Here is a 20,522-nt window from a genome sequence, read left to right on the forward strand (position 1 = left end):
CCTATGCAAACATTTTTTCCTACATTCTTGTTACTTAGAGGAGTGTAGTTACAATGTACACTTATATCTGAATTGTACAATTTATCGTCAACACTTTGCAATGCTGGTTTTATTTCTCTGGTATTTCAGCTGTGCATTCCATCTCAAAATCGGCACCCATTGGGAGTGCTGCAACCCCAATGCATGTGCGGGCAGGCATTTTGTCCTTGTCAAAAAACTGTCATTGAATTATCAAGTTTGAGCCTGTGATCCAGTTGCATTTGCATGATAAATACCTCTGCGTAGACCTCATTCATGGGTCCAAAATCCCGAGCCATGTTGGTTAGGTAGATATTGGCTTTGACAATGGAATCCAAACCGGATCCAGCTGCCTTCAAAACAATTGCAATGTTTTCCAAAGCTGCCCGCTGTTATACAATTTGTGAAGAGTCAAATGAGGTCAAATGACACTCCATATTTCACAATGATGATTGAAACTGACTGTTTGAGCTTTGATATCACCCACAATCTTCATGTCCTTGTCGCATCCAATGTTCCCGGAAACATAAATTGTTCCTTTCGAAATGACAGCTTGAGCTGTAGAGCAACTTCGTCAGCCGAGTATGGGTGATTTACTTTCATGGTTCACAGATTTACAGAAGACTGGTAAGACTGGATTGGCCTGAGGGGTGAACAAAAATTCGGGCATTGTGTATCAACAACGATAAAATCAGTCCTCAGTTCCTGACCGGTCGTGGAGAAGCCGAACAGGTTGCAACAATCGCATGAGAAAGTGCATACAGTACAAATTCTGTGCATTCTTTTCGTCCCTGTTTGGTTTTGTTAATCTCAGTGAATGTTCGGGCCTTTCCTCGCACCGTGTCCGGATCTAAGAATCACATTCGTTACACCCCCATAACCAGATGCAGATAAACAACGGGACCTGCAGACAATTATGCAACAGGCAATAAATTCAAACCCATCGGTGGACTCTCAAAACGGCGGGCCGATGCTGGGTACCTATGATCACTCACATCTGCAGCGTAGCGGAGACCCGCGGAGACGTCTGGACTCTAGACTACATAGATAAAGTGTAATTGGAGAGAGCTTAAGTCACTAGCGGGTTACATAGTAGTTACCAACAGGCGATAGATATCCGGCAAGTACAGATTATAGAACAAGATTAAGTATGGAGACACGCCTTTCGGGTGGATGAGGAGTTCCACATCCGGAGATATCGGAACATCGGACCAGCACCCGAATTTCGAGCCGAAGTTATCGACCGCTGGTATGAGCTTAAGTGCATGGCGGGGGTTTCTTTGTCGAAACGTTGAACGCAGAGGAAGGTGAGGGAACCTGGCAAGGGGAAGATGGCACAAGAGGCTTGTAGTCGGAAAGAATTAGAAACAGCACACCGATGGTTCCGGATGAAATTATGAGCGCTGGATTTTGGGGTGTGGTGCTTTTGTGAAGTTTGTGATGCCAAAAAATTCTGGTGTACTGACGGTTCCCGAATTATGATATAGTTTTTATTTCTTGAGCCTGCAAATTTCAGATTAACGAAGTTTCACTGTAGTGAGCGTATTCAATGGTTGAGCTAATGGTTAATGAATTTCTGTTACATTAACTACCGTTGTAACGAAGAAACTTGAAAGGTATAAAAAACCGAAACTGGTACGTCGGCGGACAGACGGATATCAGCTGCCGACTTGATTACCAGATCCGGCCAGTGGAGCTTCTCTGTTCAACTCCACACTATGTTTCTTCTTCCGTCAGAAAAATTCAATGGCATTCAAAATTCGGGGTATATATAGGACGTTCTTCCTCGATCTATTCACTTTATTCCCCCCTCCTTCCCTGGTCCAATCATGGCTTCCTTATCGGAAACACCTCAGTCTTCGTCACCAGCAGAGTCGAAAGTTAATATCAGAGCGACAATAAAGAATGGCGTCCCCACATATCTAAATCTTTCTGGCGATGCGCTCTTAAGGGCAATAACATTTACATCAACTTGTGGTGAGTAGTACAATCCCTACATCCCAGGGGCATTTTCTTATCCAATTCTTTAGCATTCTTACTCGTACGTTCCAAGCTTCATCGTAGTTTTATTGTGCTTATGTTGTCAATCAAAAGTTTGGCTACGACCAGGGTGTGGTAAGTGTAACCAATCTGTTAGATATGTTGTTGTCCTAAAATTCGTACTTGCAGATGTCTGGAATCATCTCTGCGCCACAGTTCTTTCGGATATTCCCCGACCTCAATCCGGATGTATCGGGAAGTGATCATTCGTCAACAATGCAGGCTTTTTACACTGCCATTTATGAAGTCGGGTGTTTAGCTGGCGCAACTATTGCTCTTCTATTTGGTAACAAGCTTGGTCGACGACGCTGTATTGCCATAGGCGCTACCTTTGTGATCATTGGCACTATCATTCAGATAACACCTATCCCCGGGTAAGAGGCCTCCCCCTCTTTTCGTTCATCATTTATCTCACTATCTTCCCTGTGATTAGGCATAAAGCAGGACATCAGTTCGTTATTGGACGTATTGTCACTGGTTTTGGAAACGGTTCGGTTCATATTTTTTCCGAGGACGAACAAAATAGCTGATATTATTCATCATGTAGGTTTGAATACGGCTACTGTGCCTAGTTGGCAGGCTGAATGTTCCAAAGCGCACAACCGTGGCTTGCACATATGTATCGAGGCTTCTATGATCGCCACTGGTACTGTTGTCGCCTATTGGATTGGTAAATCGAATTCGAATTATCACCCCAATTGCTGATTTTACTTTGTTCAGATTTTGGTCTCTCTTTTGTTGACAATTCCCTCTCTTGGCGTCTCCCTATCGGTCTCCAGATCACCTTCGCTGTCTTGGTCCTCATTGGTATTTACCACCTACCCGAATCACCTCGATACCTTCTTTCCACGGGGCAAATAGAGGAGGGTACCCACGTCGTCGCCGCTCTTGCTGCCCTACCGGTGGAAGACGAGGAGACTCAGCTACAGAAACGGTTGATTATTGAAGCTCTTCAGAATGTTGGCGAGCTTCAAATTAAGCACGTCCTGACTGGTGGTCCTTCGCAACATCTACGCCGTACCCTCATCGGCGCTTCCTCGCAGTTGTTCCAGCAGATCGGTGGTTGTAATGCAGTGATTTATTTTGCGTGAGTCGAAGATTTCGTTGACCATACGCTCAACTTCTCAGCTGACTTTCGCCTCCCGCCATCTAGACCCGTCATTTACGAGCAATATATTGGTCTCGACCGGAGACTTGCTCTCATTCTCGGCGGTGTTAATAGTACTGTGTACGCTCTTTCAGCATTCGGCTCATATCCAATGATCGAACGTCTTGGTCGTCGGAAAATGTTCTTATGGGGCACTGCCGGTCAGGCATTGGCCATGGTACGTCCGTTTTCCCCCCCTTGTTTAACACATGTGATCATCATTTTGTTGTTAGTTCCTTGCGTCCTTCTGTTTGATTCCTGCGGACCTGCACGGTAACAAGGAAAGCGGAGCAAACAAGGGTGCCGTCGTTGGACTATTTCTTTTCCTTATCTCTTTCGGATGGTAAGTTCTATTAATTCGCTGTTGTTCCTTATCGAGATGTCAATTTCTCACAGCACATGGCTTGAACTTCCTTGGCTTCTGCCCGCTGAGGTCAACCCAAATGCTATCCGGACGAATGCCAATGCTATTTCTACCATGACCAACTGGAGCTGGAATTTCGCCGTTGTAATGTGGACGCCCCCCTTGCTCAATGCCATCAAAGGTTTTGGAACCTTCATGTTCTTCGGCGTGATCAACCTCTGTTTCTTCCCCTTCATCTACCTCTTTTACGTCGAGACTAAGGGCCGATCCCTCGAAGAAATCGACATCATCTTTGCCAAAGCGTACACAAACGGGGAGTGGTATGTCAAGACCGGTCACGAAATGCCAGCCTTGAGTGAGCATGAAATCGAACGGGCGGCTGTGGAGTATGGACTCGCCAACGATGTAGAGAAGCGAAGACACGAGTTTGAGCATCCACCCTCAGTGCGGGAGGAGTATGGGGCGGATGAGAAGCAAACGGGACAGTAATCGTCTCGCTTGGCGGGTGACGGGTCCAGAGAGCATAGTGCAACAATGTTTTGTGGAGGCTGCACCCTACCACGTTGTATTCTACTCTTCCACCTCCCATTCCCAATTCCTACAATTCAGCACACATCGTGGGGATATATATTTTCAACTCCCGGCACGATGTTTGGGGATAAGAGACTGTAGGAGAGGCATTGTATCTGTATAGTTGAGCATGTCGCTAGCGGTGCAGCACACCGTACGATTTTCCTCTTGCCATTTACTTTCCCACCCATCCTTCATCAGACGACGCACTAGATATCAAGCCATCATGATCTAGACGACCTTATCTTCTTATTTTCTGATTACTTCCAACCAAAATCATGATTACTTTGTACGTTAGAACTCAATTTCTCATATATACTTAATTATCCATGTAACTACGTAGACAGTCAAGCAATGTGAAAACAAGTAAGTCAAATAACCACAACCAAAAAGGGCATGATAAATGACGCTTTGACTTGTGTGAATTAATGTCTTGGTTCGGCCGATTAAGGCCGATTACTTGTTGGTACAAAATTTTGTGGACAGTTAAATTTTGAACTGTTGCTGCATAGTTTTCCAGCATTAAGACTACTCATACTGTGCGCTTGTGCTTTCGTTTGCTGAGCGACTTTATCATGATCCGGCAGCACATAGTCTGTAAAAGGCGTGTACAATTAAAAAATACGGTTTTCACGGCTTTGGAAATTGTAATAAATTGCACGATTTCTTGAAAAATAATTTCCATATTGAGTAATTTCTTACAAATATTCTCTCAATGAATTCTTTCATCGAGTCTCTTTCCGCTGTACGACACACTGTCTGTCTCTTGCAGCCTCGTGTGAACGGGTGAGTCTCTGCCGTAGAAAAAGCAGTGTACACATTTGGTGCTACGTATCTCGATCGGAAAAGTGAAAACAAGATAGTTTTTGAAACATCTCCCCTTTGTCGAGGAGTGGTAGTAGCATTCAGCAGGTCCATAGTATGAGATATGTGCATATACAGATATAGTTAAATTGGTAAATTAGACATAGATACTAAATAGAATATGATACAATGAATAATTGCTTCAGATTACTTATCTTCGCATGGTAGGAAGAAAACCGACGCAGCCCTTATTGAGAACTTGAAACACAAAGCTCGCGCAGCATGCAACAGGTGCATCACACGCGTCGAGGAAGGTATACTGAATTAGACATGATGGCGTGGCCGACGACACACGTCAATGGCCAACAGGCCACTGGGATCGAGTTGGGCATGAACGCCACCCATGTCGATGTCATGAGGAGGGAAATTAATGACCCATTCATAGTGACCTGATAGAACAACAGACATAAAACAGATGAGCGATATATAAAACAAACAACTCACACTCTGTTTCCATATGCCACGCATCCGCGATGACTTTTAGTTTGTTTCCCTTCAGTACCGAAATAGTCACCATTTCGTGTTTAATATGGTCCGGGAGTTGAACTGTGAGTGTGTACCCTGATAAGGATGATTGAACATCCATAGAGGGACAGTTCGAAATTGAAGCTCCCCGTCGTTCTCGTTGCATAGGGGAAAATTCTTCATGGGAGGAGGTAATAAATGGCTGGGGAGATACTTCGAGTTGTGGAGGATAGCACATATCAGGCAAAGAGCGTCTGAGAGGCTGTATTGGAGTGGCCACTAGCGTTATGATAGTACGGGGACGAGCAAAAAACCTCGATAGAAGGTAGAAGGACTTTGGAATGAGGACTTCCCATCGGAAGGCTTACACTTATACTACGTTACCTAGTGTGAGACGTGGCCAGGTGCAGGACTCAAGTGCGTTCTACTGCGGCGGACGAGGTTTGACGTCGTTAGTGTGATGGAGGGAGGAAAGGATCCTAGGGTCAAATCTGGATTTAATAGTGGACTAACGCGTATTGCCTCTAGACAGCGAGAAACTAGGAATCAGGTTTGGATAACTTAACATCTTTGAGGAAACACGGGATTGACCTGCATTCAACTTGGCAGAATCCAAGAAAGCCTGGACATAAATGCCTCTACTCAAGCTTGATGAAATTCTTATTTTATGAATCTGGACATAGGATCCTAAACCTTTGATGGGGAAGTTAAGATAGTGTCAATACGGCGCGCAAGTCTGCGATCGAACGTTGACCCCGCCGCATTGTAATACGAAGAGGTTAATCCATCTGACGGTACCCGTGTAAATGGGTAGTCAGAGGTATTGAAAGTTGCGCTCTCGAGTCAAGTAAACTGTTTCATGAGGTCGATCAGGGAATACCAGAAAAATACTTGTGACCATCACACAGTGACTCAATCAGTTTTGTAACCCAAGATTTCTACGATATTGGATGAATGCAACCAAATTGTCGCGAATTTCTTCTCCTCTTCTCCGCAGATCTTTTCCTCCTGGCTTTTTTCTGTCGATTCGTTTGACGGCCTTTCGCACGTTTTCAACGCTGGCCACCAGAGTTTGCAACATGCCCCCTTGACGAAAGTTGATGTCATAGGGTAAAGTCTCGTCTGAATAGATATCAATCAGTGCAGACACAGCCTGCATTAGAGATTCTACGCCCGCAGGGGATGGCGAAGAAGGGGTGGGGAGAAGTGTGAGAAGGTAACTGGCGATGACCTAGACTCAGAAGTGAGCTGACAGTACCCTCAAACAATCTAAAAGGTACTTGCCTGATTATTCGTTATTGACTGAGGATATTGCGCAAGGCATTCTAATGCCCCAATGCATTTGACTTTGGTTATCTCATCTGATGCCCCGTCACTGTAACGAATCAAAACCTGTATCTGTTCTTCAGTTGCAGACTATTGTATCAATCAGACAATGCAGCGATTCACATTAAGACTAAGCTCCACTGACCAAAGTTCCCTTCCAAACCAACGCTAGCCCCCACAGGACACCGACTCCGATTTCCCACATTTCCTTTCTCCGCTCTTGTCCCAAGCCTAGCTCAGTACCGACAACACCAAGCGACGCCCACACTTCATTCCACACCTTGCGTCCTCCTTCAGCATCCGCGGACACCGATGGATTGGGTGAAGTAGCAAGCGAAAGGAATATATTATTTAGACACTCCATAGCACTGATATGAATCGCACTTAAAGCGGTCGTGGTTGGAGGGTGAATTGATGAAGTAGCGAGAGGAGAAAATGACAGAGACGTGGGCTGTATTAATGACAAAAGAGACGGGACAAGGGAGGGCAGTACTGTGGGATTGGCCGAGTCATTATTATATCCTGGATCCTCGATGTTCGTATCATCCAGAACTTATTGAAATATCGGTAAGAGATTGTTGAAGAAACATATGACCAACCTTCATCATCATCCGCCATATCTTCATCTTCATCATCAATTTCGGTTTCGCCTTCGATGCCTGCAGAGGGATCCGGGAGAGTGGCACAGACTCCGGTCAGAATCTCCAAAGCTAACTGTACAGTCCGTAGATTCGCTTCCAACTGTTCGAGCTCCAACTCGGAGCTCGATTTGTGGTCGGACTTGGGCGTGTTTTTAAGTGACATTTTTTCAATCTGCGGTTCCAACGCCTGGCAGGGCATCTTAGAAGGACATTCAGATCAGAATGACTGGACTTACCAGACCATCCACCAGTTGCTGCGCACGACTTGCAATTTCTGGAAGTTTTACAGAAGAAATCACCGGTTGCAACAGAGGCAGAGTGATATCTTTGTCAATGTCTACAACGGAAGCCGCAGAAGGTTGCGGTAAAGGGGATATATTACGAAGTATACCTACGAATGGTGTCAGAAGATATATTGAACACTCATTGAGCGCTCACCTGAGCTCAATACTCTGAGAGTAATTAGTCTATGATCGTTGATATCCTTGCCTTTGCCATTCGCAGGCTGATTGAGCGATTGCGCTATGGACAGCAAACAAGATATATATTCTGCATTCGATTTTAGACTGACACCGGCGGAATCGTTATCATCAGTCAGGACATATAAGCACTGTGCTGACAAAATCAAGAATTATGAGCGTCCAAGAGCCTCGCGATCAAGAATGCATACCGGCAGCAAGGACAGGCGCGATGGATAGTCTATCCCGGGATGCCAGGAACGACATGAGGAATGGGATCAGGTTAATCGAGTTAATTGCGTTGAGTGCTTTGTTTGACGTTTCACTGGAGATAATGAGTCCTGCATGTAGCAACAATGCGTTGAAGAAACCTACGACAAACACCAAAGTGTCGTGATTACATTGTCGGCGAAGTCGTACACTAGGCGTTGGGCATTTGCGGGGGCGGTTTTGGGAGCCTCCAGGTATTGTGAGAGTATGTTTGATATCTGAACTTCGTTCATGAGCGATTATGAAATATATTGAGGACATGAGTTGGTTTACTTTGGGAATGAATGTTTTCAAGATTGTAAGGATATTTTTATTATACATTTCTGCACAGATATCATATCCTCCATCGATACATAAGTTTCTGAGAAGGAACATTTCATCAATAGGTCTCAGCCATAGTGGTCGGGAAAAGAAGTACCTCAAAGCACCCATAGCTTCTAATACAACTTCATCTTCACTGTCAGTAAGCCTTGTAATAAGAGCACCAACGACATTTTTGCCCTGTAGGAGCCGGCGGGTAGAGGAATCATTTTGAATGAGGTTGGAGACAGCTACACAAGCCCATTTTCTATCTGAGGCGTCTGGACCCTCCATCTAGCTTGCATTTGTACTGAGCGATTGTCAAAACAGCATCGAGCGGAATAAGGTGCACACTTTTTGGATTATCGGTAGAATTGCTTCATTTTTAGTGGACGTGGAAGAAGCAGATGCAAGACCCTTCGGCAGATGAGAGTCAGGTACGCGCATTGGATTGTGCCTGCGCATAGACTTTTTCTTCTGAGATTTGCCCATCTTGATTCACGAATAAGAGGAAGAAAAATTCAAAATTTGAGCGCGCGTCTCAGTCTGGAGGCGCCCTCTTTAAGCGCTCAACCAACTGCCAATTGTTGACACTTGTTGACGGTGATTCGTTGAGTGAATTCCATCCCCTCCTGGTGCTGCGAGGTCTGTCTTCCACTCTATTTCTTATCCAGGTCATAGAACTCTTTCCAATTTGACGGCTTTCCGTTTTGAGCTCGGAGGCTCTTTTGTAATTGTGTACGTATTAGTATGTTGCGCCTTAAAAATATCTTACACACTGATATTATTGTTCACTCAGATATCTTATTGAGACTCATGCGGGGCGTCTCTGTAAATTGCAGTTGTTCTCTAGCCTTCTCTAGCATAGGCCAGGATTATCATTCTTCCCATGCCTATACATTTCCATTCGCAGTGTAGCAGATGCCGAAAATATTCTCCGATATTCTCCGGAAGTGGAAGCCTGAAGGTCGTAAGGCAGCTCGACACGACTGCCGGACTTTCATCCACGATCCGCAGCTCGATCTGGATTATTGCCTTCCGCCATGGGTATGGACATTCGGGCATTGGTGTCATCGCCGGGTGCACTGTCCAATGTCGAGGAGTCTTTTTCTACCAGTAATCAGGTACCTACACCTGGGAGAGAAAAAATCTTCCTCAATTTATTCCACGTTGCAATTTCGATCGTCTATCGTTTGGAGACAAACACGAAGAAAGCACATGGTCACTGTCGACTTGAATTGGTTTTGATTGCCTGAATAAGATAAGCAGAGGATTGATGGAGCAGGATGGGGCTTGGGTGGAACCGTGAATTATCAGGTCCATCCTCAATGGAACCGTGCCGGTTCCTTCTTATCTTTCTTTTATCTTGAAGATTGGTTATCGAATCTGTCTGCATTGTTGAAGAACTGATTGACACCAATGTTGAGAGCACTCAAGCTTCACCGGTTACCGAAGTTTTGCAACACATTGTAGACTGTTCCTAGTGAGAAATTGGAACCCCTTGCGTGTTAGATATCTTCAATCAGATAACTGGACTCCAGGGCACGATGCGAAAATCATACGGCTTTGAGATTGTTTGTGAACGACATATTGGATACAGGAGCTAAGTATATGCTTTGACGAATGCAAGAAAGGGTAAATATAGATTGCTACAGTTGCGTGACGTACGAATAGTTCCTTCAATATGTAAACCAGCAAAAAGGAAAAGAGAAGAGTGCGGTGAAAAGGAAAGCAAAGCTGTTGAAGGTACCGAAGATCCACAGGATATGAGCTACATAGAAGGAGAAGACTCGAACGTTCTCCCGTCCGGATCTCTGTCATTGTGAGATGCAAGTAGTCCATCAAGCGAAGACTCTTCCGGAGAAACAACAGAAACACATGTTCTCAAGGGACGTATTGAATCTTCCGATAACACAGCGAACTTCCCCGTCAAAGTATTTTGGTCGTACGTCTCGACTACGGTCGATCCCTCATCCAAGAAACCACCATTCAAGTCATCCGAGGCCTGTAGATTGGGGGCACTCGGGTGTTCTAAAATATGATTCTCGGAAGGTTCAAATGGTGGGGCACTGGGAGTTGTATCAAATACTCCAGAAGTAGACTCGAATGGCGGAGCACTCGGACCTGCCTCAGGTTCGACGTCCAGTATAGCCTGTTCATACTCGAACGAGGACCCGTAAGATCGATCTGGGTGATAAGAATACTCGTACGGATAAACTTCTACCCCCTTGCCTTTTTCGTTCAAGGAAAAAGAAAGAACGGGAGGAGGAGGGAAAACCATGGTGCCACCATTGTGGGAAGGATATTGGTAGGCGTGCCTAGTATTGTCTACAGGTTCAGTAGATGTGGACTCTCGGCGAGGTTCTTCTAGTTCAGTATAATCGGATAATTCTTCGTCCTGCCAGACAGGGGCAAAAGTTGTCGTGTCGTGTCTGGTAGAAAGCCCTGATACATCAGGGGCACTAACCAGTTGATTCAATCGCTCTAAAAGGGCCTTGTCGTCTGTTGCCACATGTGCCATATGGTGAGAAGAGGTGTAGGGAGCCGGCTGATTGATACAGTGCACATCTGGAGTGAGGGATGACATTGACGTCCTACGGGATTGGACATAAGAGGCGGTAGGTGTAATATTGCCAGAAGGCGCTATGTTGTGATGGTTGGAGGAGAGAGAATGATGAAGGTAAGCAGGTGGGGAAGATACTGGTGGCGATAGTAGAGAGGGCCGCTCTCTCGATGTGCTGAGTGGTATCTGGTCGACAAAAGAATCTGCTTTTGGAGTTAAGACAGAATCAACGGAAGAACGCCTGGAATGTGCCGGCGAAGATGGAGAGCTTTCGGTTAAAGTGGTGTTTGTGGGAGGAACATCTGCATCACCCTCGGTGTGAGGTACAGCCCTACGTTTGCCTCTCCTCTGCCTGAAGGTATAACGAGCATTGGCTTTCCAACGAGCGGTAGCCCTGGCCAACACCCTTCTCTTCGACTCGACTTCTTTCTCAATCATGACCTCGAGATCGTCACTCGAGTTTGCTTTACTTTTGCGAACGGGTTTCTCGACGTCTTTCAAACGCCTCTTTCCTCTTCTCCAGATTACACAGAATATCATGGTAATGCAGATGAAGAAAGCGAGAGAGAGGGATATACTTAAGGTTTTGGCTGTATTATCGTGGTTTACGATAGGCTTCCATCCTGGAGGTAAAGAATCCATGAAATCATCTGCCGAGGTAGTTGATGCCGCCGCTGTAGATGTAGTAGTAGTGGCAGAGACTGCTCCTGTATTCACAGAGTCGTCAGCATCAGCGGTAGGCATGGACGTTGAGGATGTAGATTGCGGGCAATCCTATAAGCGAAATATAAGTAAAGCAATGGTAGATAGATAGCCAATGACAGACGTACAACACACATTGATGAACCATACAGGCTCCAATCAGTTTTTCTCCAAAGTCCGTCACTTCCTCTCACATATCTGTCTGGCAGACGTCTTCTCCTGCCCTTTATTCTCGTTGTCTTTGTGTCGACTGGAGATATTTCGCGTCTGGGATAAGAAAATTCCTCCCCGGCACCTGGACAGAGAAATGGGAGCGCAACAGGGCTAGCGCTCACGAAAGTTGAGCTAACAACAGTTGCTAGTAAGGAAAGAAGACCAGGTGAAGGCGAAGAATAATGAGGTGTACGTCGACGTCGCCGATGTTTACGACTGTTAGAGAATAAAGTGGTGGACGTAGATGACGAAGGCTCCGACAGTGAGAGCATTTACTTGGCAAAGGATATCTATAGTGCCAAGAGAGGGTGAAGTGATGGGGGTGTGCGAGTGTTCAAGGTTGATAAAAGCATCGGATGTATATGTACATTTATTACAAACTTTCAATCTATTTTTAAAATTACTCTCCTAATAAATAGCTTGCCTTGCTCTCTTCTACTATGGGCTCTTTCCTCCAACATTGCACTGTCTTTCTGCCTCACTATAACGGTCTCTTCAGAACCCCTTTCGTACACAATCTTGTATTCTGGCAATGAAATCCCAATTTTCACTTCCCCCTCCATCGTGACCGTTCTGTTTTCACTCAATTGCCGAGTCCTATTATTGGTTGAAAGATCAACCTCGGCAACAGCCTGTATTGATGATGTGAACTTACCTTCGCAGGAAAACAGGATGAGGTCCGGCTTCTTTATTTTGTGAGGGCATCCACTCCGTGGGATACCGGAGAATCCAACTGTCCACATATGCTCTCCATCGACTGTGAGGTTTTCGGAAACTGTTGACGCTCGCATCTTCCTGTCTCATCAAATGGATCCGCATTATTTTCAGCTCCCGCTCCTTTTGATTTATGGTCACCTATGGTCACAACGTTGCTGTTACAGAAATAAACCAACTTCACTTACCCATTGAATCTTGTAAAGATTACCATCTTGCCCGACATTCGTCTCCGCCTCCCTACGATATCGGATAACGTCTTGATTCGTAATCGACTCTGACACTTGTGCACTTTGCAATAAGGACCAAAGCTCCTGACACTTCGCATCAGAGGTGATTGTTTGCACCTGTATTGAGCATATTGAGATCCGTTATAACTCTGCGACGTAAAAAGAATTCAACCTGCTTAACAAGAGCTATAATCAACTTGTCCAAAGTAAACAAGTGATAGGCCTAAGAATAGAATCATCAGTTATTATTATGAAGAAGTGCTCGTCCATCCTCGCCTTATTGCCGAAAAACCATCTCATGTGCTCCTCAAACGAAACTTGATCAAGGTCTCCCGCAAATACCTTCTCGCATGCATCCAATAAATACATGTAGACCACATTAGTACCACCGTTCAGCTGTTCCATAGCTTGCGCTAAAACTGTCGCTGGTCCGTTGGGGTCATCCAGACCTAATTGAACTGCGACTGGATTAGAAAGCAATTGCGCGTGCTTTCTTGTTGCAAGGTCTTGTCCGATCTCCTTGCACATGAGAAGACGGGAATATAATAACTAAGTGGCATTTCAGGAATTAGTCACCTTCGGCGATGATAGACGTCCTTACCTGAAGCAAACGAAAAAGTGTATAGAAAGTTGTGTTTGCGAAGAATGGCCTTTCGAAATTGCCGTTTCTAGATTCCTCAGAGTTAATGAAGTCCATGGTTGTCGCTCCTGCGGCAGAAGACTCTCTGATCCAGATATCTTCATGAACGGTGGCGACGGGATCCTCTTCCTGACGCGACGCTGGTACTAGCGGAGATCGATGACTCTCAAGAAATGGCGGAGAGCCAGCTCTAGATGCCGCCGCTGAAGTGGAACCACCGCGTTCCTCGCGTTTACGACGCCGCTCTTTAGCTGTCTTGAGAAGTTTCTTCCGCAAGTCACCAGCTACGATACCGTTAGACTGGCCAGATACTTTCCTTCCGCCTTTGGAACCTGCAGAAGAATCCATTGCGTTGCTTTCAGTCATTCCATTCAAATCGTCAGCACCCCCTGTATTCGTACCGACCCCTTCGTGTTGTGGTTCACACGCGAGGTTGAATTCGGTAACAGGATACATCAAGAGGGTTGGTACGAACACTCTCAGGAACTTTTCAACACTGCGGCGCTCAAGCACACTGTACTGGCCTTGAGAACGATCGAGAAATGAATAAACCAGTTTTAGACAGTCATGTAACACGGCCGTGTCCTGAATCTGGAATTCAAGCTGTGCTGGGAGAGAACCCCGAGCGAATGGCGAAGTCCAGGCTTTCTGCTTCCCCTTCTCATCCCCGCTCTGGAAGCGAGCATTGAGATCGTCGATCTCCTCAAGCTGCCGAGCCTGTATCGACTCGATGTCTGCAACGAAATGTTTCGCAGTGATGGCCTTTTTATCATTTTGCTTGAAGCTGATACCTTGATGATCGAGAGACTTGTAGAAATTCTTGCAGTCAACTTCCCGCCATGTGCGACTCCATTCACGGTGAGCACGACGCCATTCGTCATCCTTCTGCTTGAGCCTGGAAAGGACAACAGGAATGGCAACTCCAGGGCATTCTTGAAGAGCTTGAATGATCTCTGCACCATTATCTCGGCCGTAAACCTTTTTGATTATCCGGGTATAGATGCCTTTACTGAGTCCCCCGAGACCCGGAGGGAGCCTGTATAGACTACGTTCATCAGCAGTCATGGCTTCGATGCGCTCATTGAGTGGCTCCAGAAGAGCGATAGTACGCGTCATTGCTTCTAGATGAACGTGGTATTCGTGGCGTTCCTCCTCGCTCTTATGAAGTGCATCTTCGAAAGAGTTTTTCTTGAGCGTCAAAAAACCGGCTTCTTCAGACGCCCAAGTAGGGTGAGAAACCCATCCATCATTCAAGACGGAACGGCAAAGTTCATCGCGGCCTGAACAGGCAAGGCGCACCTCCTGAAAGAATTGAGGAAACATAAGGAAAGTAAGAAAACAAAGAAGAAATGACTTACACTCCAAGGCAACTTTCTATAGCTTGGCCCTTGTCCGTCGTCACTGGGCTGCGCAGCCAGCGCCTCAGGGGGACCAGTGCGAATGCTACCAGGTGGTCCGTTCTCCACATCGTCTTGCTTCGGATCATAACCAAGGACCTCCTTAAACTCATCCATCAAGTCTCCCTCTCCAAGAAATACTGCAGCACGGCTAATCAATGTTTTCACGTCTATGATATCCTTGGAGTAAAGACCGAGAAGCTTTAAGAATTCTTCGTAAATTTCTCGATTCTCCAGAGTTTTCTTTAAGCGATCGAAGAACTTGAGTTTGCTTGGAGTGGTGGGGATAGGAGGTGCTGGGACAAACGAAGGTGTAGACGGGACTTGAGAGTGTTGGATAGGAGGTAATGAAGGCGCTGAGTGTGATGTGGGAAGCTGCGGTGATTTTGGCAATGGGAAAGGGGAGAATGAAGGAGATCCTGGATCGCCTTTGTGAGCAATTTTGGGTTTTTTGGCCTGGAGATAAGAAATAATTAAATCTCGTTGAGATGTCAATTTGATCACATACTCTACTAGGGGCTGGTTTCGACGGAGGGGCTGGCGTCGGCTCTTTCTCTATAACACGTTTCTTTCGCTTTACGCCTGGGGCAACTGGCTTTTTCGATGCTTTCTCAGGAGAAACCGGTGCAGAATCATTGGGGTTGCTCCATGGCTGCGAGCTGGGACCGGCTCCTGGAGGTGGCGGCATCATAGCGTTTCCGGGATGAGGTATACCTCCAGTGATCTCAGGAAGAAAGTCTTTGAATTCAGCTAAGAGATCGGGCGCGTCTTTGAACAAAATTTGTACTTGGACGTAAACTTGCGACTGTAATAGAATCAGTTGGGATGAAGAGACTCGAAAAGAAGTAGCTGACATCTTGCAGGTGCCTCTGCTCCTTCTGATATGCTTGTAATATATCCAAAAACTGCTTGTAAGTATTCGCGTCGTCAGAATATCTGTTTTTGATTTTGTTCAGATACTGAATCGCGTGGTTGAATTCTTCCCCTTGCGGTTGCTTTTCGATCAGATTCTTGTTGTTCAGGTTGCCGAGCAAAGAGGCAGCAGCAGTGGTCTGAGTTTGTTGTATTCCAGGCGAAAACGGGAGGTCGAATATGAGTGACTGATGAGGAATATGGAAAGGCTGCTGTGGTGTCATAGATCGCGAGATTGTATTCAAAGGTGTGAGGGGCGAGGCGCCATTTGGTGTATTGATTCCGGGGAAAGGAAAAGATTGTGCAAGATTGGGTCCGAACCCAGGAATGTCACGCGGCGGGTGCGAAATGGTGCGAGGTACGTGTGCGGTAGAGCTTTGAGTGGTAGTCTGCGTAGTTGTGCCTTGTGGAGTAGTCACTGTGATCGTATTGGGATCCAGTGGATCCCCAGAAACGTCGATACGGTATCCAACTGGAAGAAAAGTATTGAATCCTTGAATTAGAGGGGGATTTCCGTGGAAGAGTTTCGATACCCGGCCAATGACACCCGGAGTGTCAATTCTAAGCAGAAAGTAGTAGGAATTAGCAGTCAAGAATATTGTCAAGCGAGATATGACGCACTGTTGGCTTTTAAAATCTTTCATGATATCCAAAAACCTATTGTAAACCTCCGGTTTCTCTGCGAATTGGTGTTTTACATCATCCAAATAGCTGAGGGCATCTGTGACATTCAGAGGGCGAGACATCTCGAATGATTGAGCAGAAGAAGGGCCTGGGATGATATTTTGTTCTGCCTGTGGCCGTGGTGTCAAAGCTTTGGGGGTTCTAGGCATGACAGTCGGGTTGCCAAGAGCTAGATGAGAGGCCGGTCGTGTTGGAGAATTCTCTCGGGTAGAGAATGCCGACATGGCTTTCGAGCTCACCGCCGAATTCGAGGTGACGTTATAACGGTTCAAAAGAGGCTTTGTGATATCTCTGATCTTCCGTCTCCGGAGGTGTGTTTTTAACTGAAGCCACGTGCTTATCAAATATCTTATCTGCTGTTCCATCGATCACTACCCCCATCCAAATCCGTAGCAGAATTAAGCAATAAGTACAGTAACATTTGGTATGGATGATACAACGATGTCCGTGTGTTCGCCTTCGCAAATCTAGCGGTACAATCAGTGTGTATCCGGAGGTGAAGAGCCTTGCTAATGAGTGGGCAAGCGAGGCAGATAATTTAGATAGAGTGTAGGAATGCCATTATGTTGCCCTCCTCTGAGGAAAAGGCATTGTCTGACTACGAACAGGATTCAGTCGAGGTCGCAGGTATTCTGTCGAAGAAGGCGAGACGGGAGTAGGGACAAAATACGGGGCTTCGTATGGTTGCGTACGCTGACGTACAACCTGAATTTTCTTCTTCTTTTCCTTCTCACGCACTACGGTCTCAGATGGAGATGAAGGTGTCTATGAAATTACAAGAAATAGATATGGTTACAGTGGAGATCGTGGACATACCTTGGAAGTAGGTGGGTCACTAGGTGTTCTCTGGTGACCCTTCGATTTAAAGAACGACATACTACGACTCCCACGTAATGCGCCATCAGTCCCAATAGTTGCACTGCAAAGTAGCGCTGGCCTTCTACCGGTGCTTGCGAGTCGCTGTTTGGCGTGCGAACTACGAGGCGCTTCATCTAAGGAGGTTTTGGTCACCACAACATGGGGTATCTCAGACGCTGGCGAAGGATCCATTGGTGGAAAATAATCATGGACTGGGTACGGCAACGAATTTCGCATTTGAGCTTCCATCGGTGAAGACGACAACGGACTCAAAGATTGTGAAGCTTTCGGAAGCTTCAACTCCACAGAATCAAGCGCGTCTGTTGATTTGAAGGAGGGTGAAGAAGCAGGTGTAGAAAATGAAGGTTGGGCTTCAATCCTGCGACGAATTGTTTGGCGAGAAGAGGCCCTCGAAACTGTGTTGGATTTGAGGGGGACGCGTGGCCGAAATAGGACGGGAGAAAATAAATGAATGACTGCAGTTATCACACTCTAAAGATATATTTTGAACACTAGAATTTCGTTTTTCCTTGGACGTACCAACACGAATCCCATGCATCCAAAGAAGATGCTTGCACTTGTAACTATGACTCTATGCGCCGGTTCAGCAATCACCTCTAGGGAAAACACCGACATTGTGAGAGAAGAAAGGACGCGTGTATACTTTGCACAGGGTGGAACGGGAAGGGGACAGTAAGCGCAGCTATATTGAATAAATCCGGCAACATTTTCGCTGACTTACTTGCACTCTGCCAAGGTTTTCTTCCCAGTTGAATGTTTTGTAATCGCAGCTGAACGATGAACAACCAGTGCGCAGTTGCGCAGAATCTCGGAATAATCTAGAAATGCTTCTCGAGTCCACGGAACACAGAACTGAGAAGAACTGGTTATTGTCGGGCAAACGTCGAATGAGGGTGAACGGGCAAGTCTGCATATAACAAGGCTTCGCTTATATACGTAGTCGGCTAATCAAATATGTGTTTCTGTTAGTGTCACTGTGTAAAAAATAATGAAATAGAAGCCGCTCACATAGATGTGTTTTTTCGGAGTTTGTACATATAGTGGGAGGCACTGCATTGCAGTCGATTGCATGTAAGCTCGGCAGACGGTCTGTCTCGATCTCCAATCCAGCATAACCGCGAATTGTGCGCGCTCGATTATCAATGCTTTTTGAAGCAACTGGGCGGCCATGGGTAATGGGCCATAGCTAGTTATAGGCCTCTAGAAGAAGAATCATAGTGTCGACCATTGTGGACCTTGAGCATAAGATAGGAAATTACAGAAGCTCTTTCGAAATTCGATGCCCAAAGGAAAACAGTGCCAATGATCTCACTGGCGCCGGGCCGGGGTAATCGACATCGCCTTCGGAAAGGCCCTCTGTGCAAATCCCTCTTTTTCTCTTTCATCCATGGGCTGTATTCGACCAGCTACCCCAGGATTCATCTGCACCTTAACGGCAACGGTATTGCTTGCCATTGTCTCCTTCTGCGTTCCTTACTTCAAATCGGTTTACTTTCTCAAAGCTAGTACAACCGATGGCTCAATCACCTTTGGAACTCTAGGATATTGTCTTGAGTTGTCGAATGGTACAACCTGCTCAAGTCCTTCTGTTGGATACGAGCTCGGTGTGTGATAGACCTGCTTACACAAATAAAATCCTTCTGATAGTTGGGGATAGACATAAACAGCCTTGTAGGAGATGATACTTCCTTTCAGATTCCACAGGTTGCAGTCAAATGGATTACATATGCACTCGTTCTTCATATCGTCGCTCTTGCGCTTGCGGCTGGCTCTGCTGTATTCGGTCTTCTTGCCCATGTTCGTGAGATGTCTATGAGTTGCTGTAGCACCTGTGTGTCAGGCTTCGCGGCTGCTGTTGCACTCTTGGCTTTCATCTTTGATCTCGCTCTTTTCTTCACCGCAAAATCTCGTATCAACTCCGTAGGGAGTGCCAGCATGGGGAACGCCATATGGCTTACATTAGCTGCGTGGGTACTCCTGTTCTTCAGTGGATGCATGTACACTCTTGGGCGTTGTTGTATTAGCAACCGTAGTCCACGAAACAAGGACTGGAACAAGGATAGTGAAAGGGCACCCGTTCCCGCTGCTGGTAACGGATACAACGACTATGCCGAGCAGATGAGAATGGATGCGGTCAAGGCCGAAGCTGACAGGAAGGCTCATCAGAAAGAGGTTGGGTTGCCTGCATTCTCGGAGACTCAACCTCTTACCGCTCGAGTTGACGGCGATAATGTTTACGCCGAACCCTATGAAGATCGCAGCCCTCTTCCTACTACTCAGCCTGGATACGGCAGGCAAACAACTCCAGGCGCTAGTTACACAGGCGGAGGCTACGTTCAGGCTCCAGTAGGCACCCGCGCCGTGGACGAATATTACAATCCTACCCGCGACAATTACACTGCTGCTGCTATGGCGCCCAATTCCTACCCTCCTCAACCAAACCCGCAAAGGCAAGGTAGTTCGCATACTTATGCGCCTTCCAACTATGCACCTTCTGCATACAGCAATGGGCCTTCTCGTATCACCTCTCCGTCTAACAATAGCCAATTCCTTGCACCCGCATTTGCTCATGATCGTGCTTCATCGGCTGCATCAGCCCAAAATTACGGTCACACAGCTGGCGGCACCACTTGTAAGTTTTACGCTCTTTGCCAGCCTTTGAATAAATCTGTTAACGTATGTCTTCAGACCATTCCGCACACGAGCAGTACCCCAGTGGTTATTCACAATATGAACAGCCCCAGACCGACCCATATGGCGCGAATCAACCAAACTACAACCAGCCCGCCTACTATGCTAACACAGCTCCTGATCGCAGTTATGCCACTGGATACGGCGCAAATTCTGTACCGCCACTCCCAGAACGCTCGGGCTCCGTCCCTGCGTTACCAGAGCATCCCCCGACAGCAGGATATGTTCCTTACTCCACTGGTACTCCTTCGACATCATTGCCTGGGGCTATCCCAGGACCACAACGTACAACATCGCCACAACAATACGAGGATAGCCCACCTATGTACGATGCAGGAACTGGTCAAGTAACCGGTTCATGGGGTAAAAGCTGAACAACTTTGATCTCGGACATAAACTTATTTGAGTCTTTTTACTCATGGACAATTGCTATC

At 46.3% G+C, this 20,522-nt stretch overlaps 8 protein-coding genes across 8 annotated transcripts; 2 read left to right on the forward strand and 6 right to left on the reverse strand.

The window, feature by feature from the left end:
- Positions 1 to 109: 109 nt before the first annotated feature.
- C8R40DRAFT_1164475 (Endoribonuclease L-PSP) lies at positions 110 to 688 on the reverse strand (the record flags this gene model as incomplete). Its single annotated transcript, XM_046230508.1, has 4 exons — positions 110 to 217; positions 276 to 407; positions 482 to 576; positions 637 to 688. The coding sequence occupies 4 exons, from the start codon at positions 686 to 688 to the stop codon at positions 110 to 112; spliced, it is 387 nt and encodes a 128-aa protein (XP_046092149.1).
- Positions 689 to 1,695: 1,007 nt separating this feature from the next.
- C8R40DRAFT_1076338 (general substrate transporter) lies at positions 1,696 to 4,531 on the forward strand. The gene is made up of 10 exons (XM_046226922.1): positions 1,696 to 1,995; positions 2,049 to 2,059; positions 2,113 to 2,133; positions 2,188 to 2,432; positions 2,492 to 2,547; positions 2,606 to 2,728; positions 2,779 to 3,145; positions 3,212 to 3,383; positions 3,439 to 3,548; positions 3,602 to 4,531. Exons 1-10 carry the CDS (start codon positions 1,848 to 1,850, stop codon positions 4,056 to 4,058), a joined length of 1,710 nt encoding a protein of 569 aa, XP_046092150.1. The 5' UTR covers positions 1,696 to 1,847; the 3' UTR covers positions 4,059 to 4,531.
- Positions 4,532 to 5,267: 736 nt separating this feature from the next.
- Positions 5,268 to 5,589, reverse strand: C8R40DRAFT_1031864 (uncharacterized protein; the record flags this gene model as incomplete). Its single annotated transcript, XM_046223207.1, has 2 exons — positions 5,268 to 5,392; positions 5,448 to 5,589. The coding sequence occupies 2 exons, from the start codon at positions 5,587 to 5,589 to the stop codon at positions 5,268 to 5,270; spliced, it is 267 nt and encodes an 88-aa protein (XP_046092151.1).
- A 795-nt stretch (positions 5,590 to 6,384) lies between these two features.
- On the reverse strand, positions 6,385 to 8,955 carry C8R40DRAFT_1157563 (armadillo-type protein; the record flags this gene model as incomplete). The annotated part of the gene is made up of 11 exons (XM_046229637.1): positions 6,385 to 6,699; positions 6,753 to 6,884; positions 6,940 to 7,346; positions 7,394 to 7,622; positions 7,672 to 7,826; positions 7,874 to 8,050; positions 8,106 to 8,218; positions 8,269 to 8,381; positions 8,437 to 8,524; positions 8,582 to 8,757; positions 8,818 to 8,955. 11 exons carry the CDS (start codon positions 8,953 to 8,955, stop codon positions 6,385 to 6,387), a joined length of 2,043 nt encoding a protein of 680 aa, XP_046092152.1.
- A 1,456-nt stretch (positions 8,956 to 10,411) lies between these two features.
- C8R40DRAFT_14913 (uncharacterized protein) lies at positions 10,412 to 12,061 on the reverse strand. Its single transcript, XM_046234173.1, has 3 exons — positions 11,864 to 12,061; positions 10,742 to 11,733; positions 10,412 to 10,532 (listed from the first exon to the last, which is right to left on the reverse strand). Exons 2-3 carry the CDS (start codon positions 11,666 to 11,668, stop codon positions 10,518 to 10,520), a joined length of 942 nt encoding a protein of 313 aa, XP_046092153.1. The 5' UTR covers positions 11,669 to 11,733; positions 11,864 to 12,061; the 3' UTR covers positions 10,412 to 10,517.
- A 263-nt stretch (positions 12,062 to 12,324) lies between these two features.
- C8R40DRAFT_1157564 (uncharacterized protein) lies at positions 12,325 to 16,742 on the reverse strand (the record flags this gene model as incomplete). The annotated part of the gene is made up of 11 exons (XM_046229638.1): positions 12,325 to 12,514; positions 12,597 to 12,796; positions 12,844 to 13,002; positions 13,058 to 13,108; positions 13,162 to 13,434; positions 13,487 to 13,914; positions 13,951 to 14,827; positions 14,884 to 15,378; positions 15,431 to 15,727; positions 15,777 to 16,395; positions 16,456 to 16,742. 11 exons carry the CDS (start codon positions 16,740 to 16,742, stop codon positions 12,325 to 12,327), a joined length of 3,876 nt encoding a protein of 1,291 aa, XP_046092154.1.
- Positions 16,743 to 17,846: 1,104 nt separating this feature from the next.
- Positions 17,847 to 18,428, reverse strand: C8R40DRAFT_1076373 (uncharacterized protein). The gene is made up of 2 exons (XM_046226923.1): positions 18,119 to 18,428; positions 17,847 to 18,039 (listed from the first exon to the last, which is right to left on the reverse strand). Exons 1-2 carry the CDS (start codon positions 18,308 to 18,310, stop codon positions 17,869 to 17,871), a joined length of 363 nt encoding a protein of 120 aa, XP_046092155.1. The 5' UTR covers positions 18,311 to 18,428; the 3' UTR covers positions 17,847 to 17,868.
- Positions 18,429 to 18,784: 356 nt separating this feature from the next.
- Positions 18,785 to 20,462, forward strand: C8R40DRAFT_1032492 (SUR7/PalI family-domain-containing protein; the record flags this gene model as incomplete). The annotated part of the gene is made up of 3 exons (XM_046223265.1): positions 18,785 to 19,001; positions 19,055 to 20,029; positions 20,086 to 20,462. The coding sequence occupies 3 exons, from the start codon at positions 18,785 to 18,787 to the stop codon at positions 20,460 to 20,462; spliced, it is 1,569 nt and encodes a 522-aa protein (XP_046092156.1).
- Positions 20,463 to 20,522: the final 60 nt, after the last annotated feature.

The sequence above is a fragment of the Lentinula edodes genome (genome assembly GCF_021015755.1).
Source record: "Lentinula edodes strain Le(Bin) 0899 ss11 chromosome Unknown C8R40scaffold_1, whole genome shotgun sequence".
NCBI classification, from domain to species: domain Eukaryota; kingdom Fungi; phylum Basidiomycota; class Agaricomycetes; order Agaricales; family Omphalotaceae; genus Lentinula; species Lentinula edodes.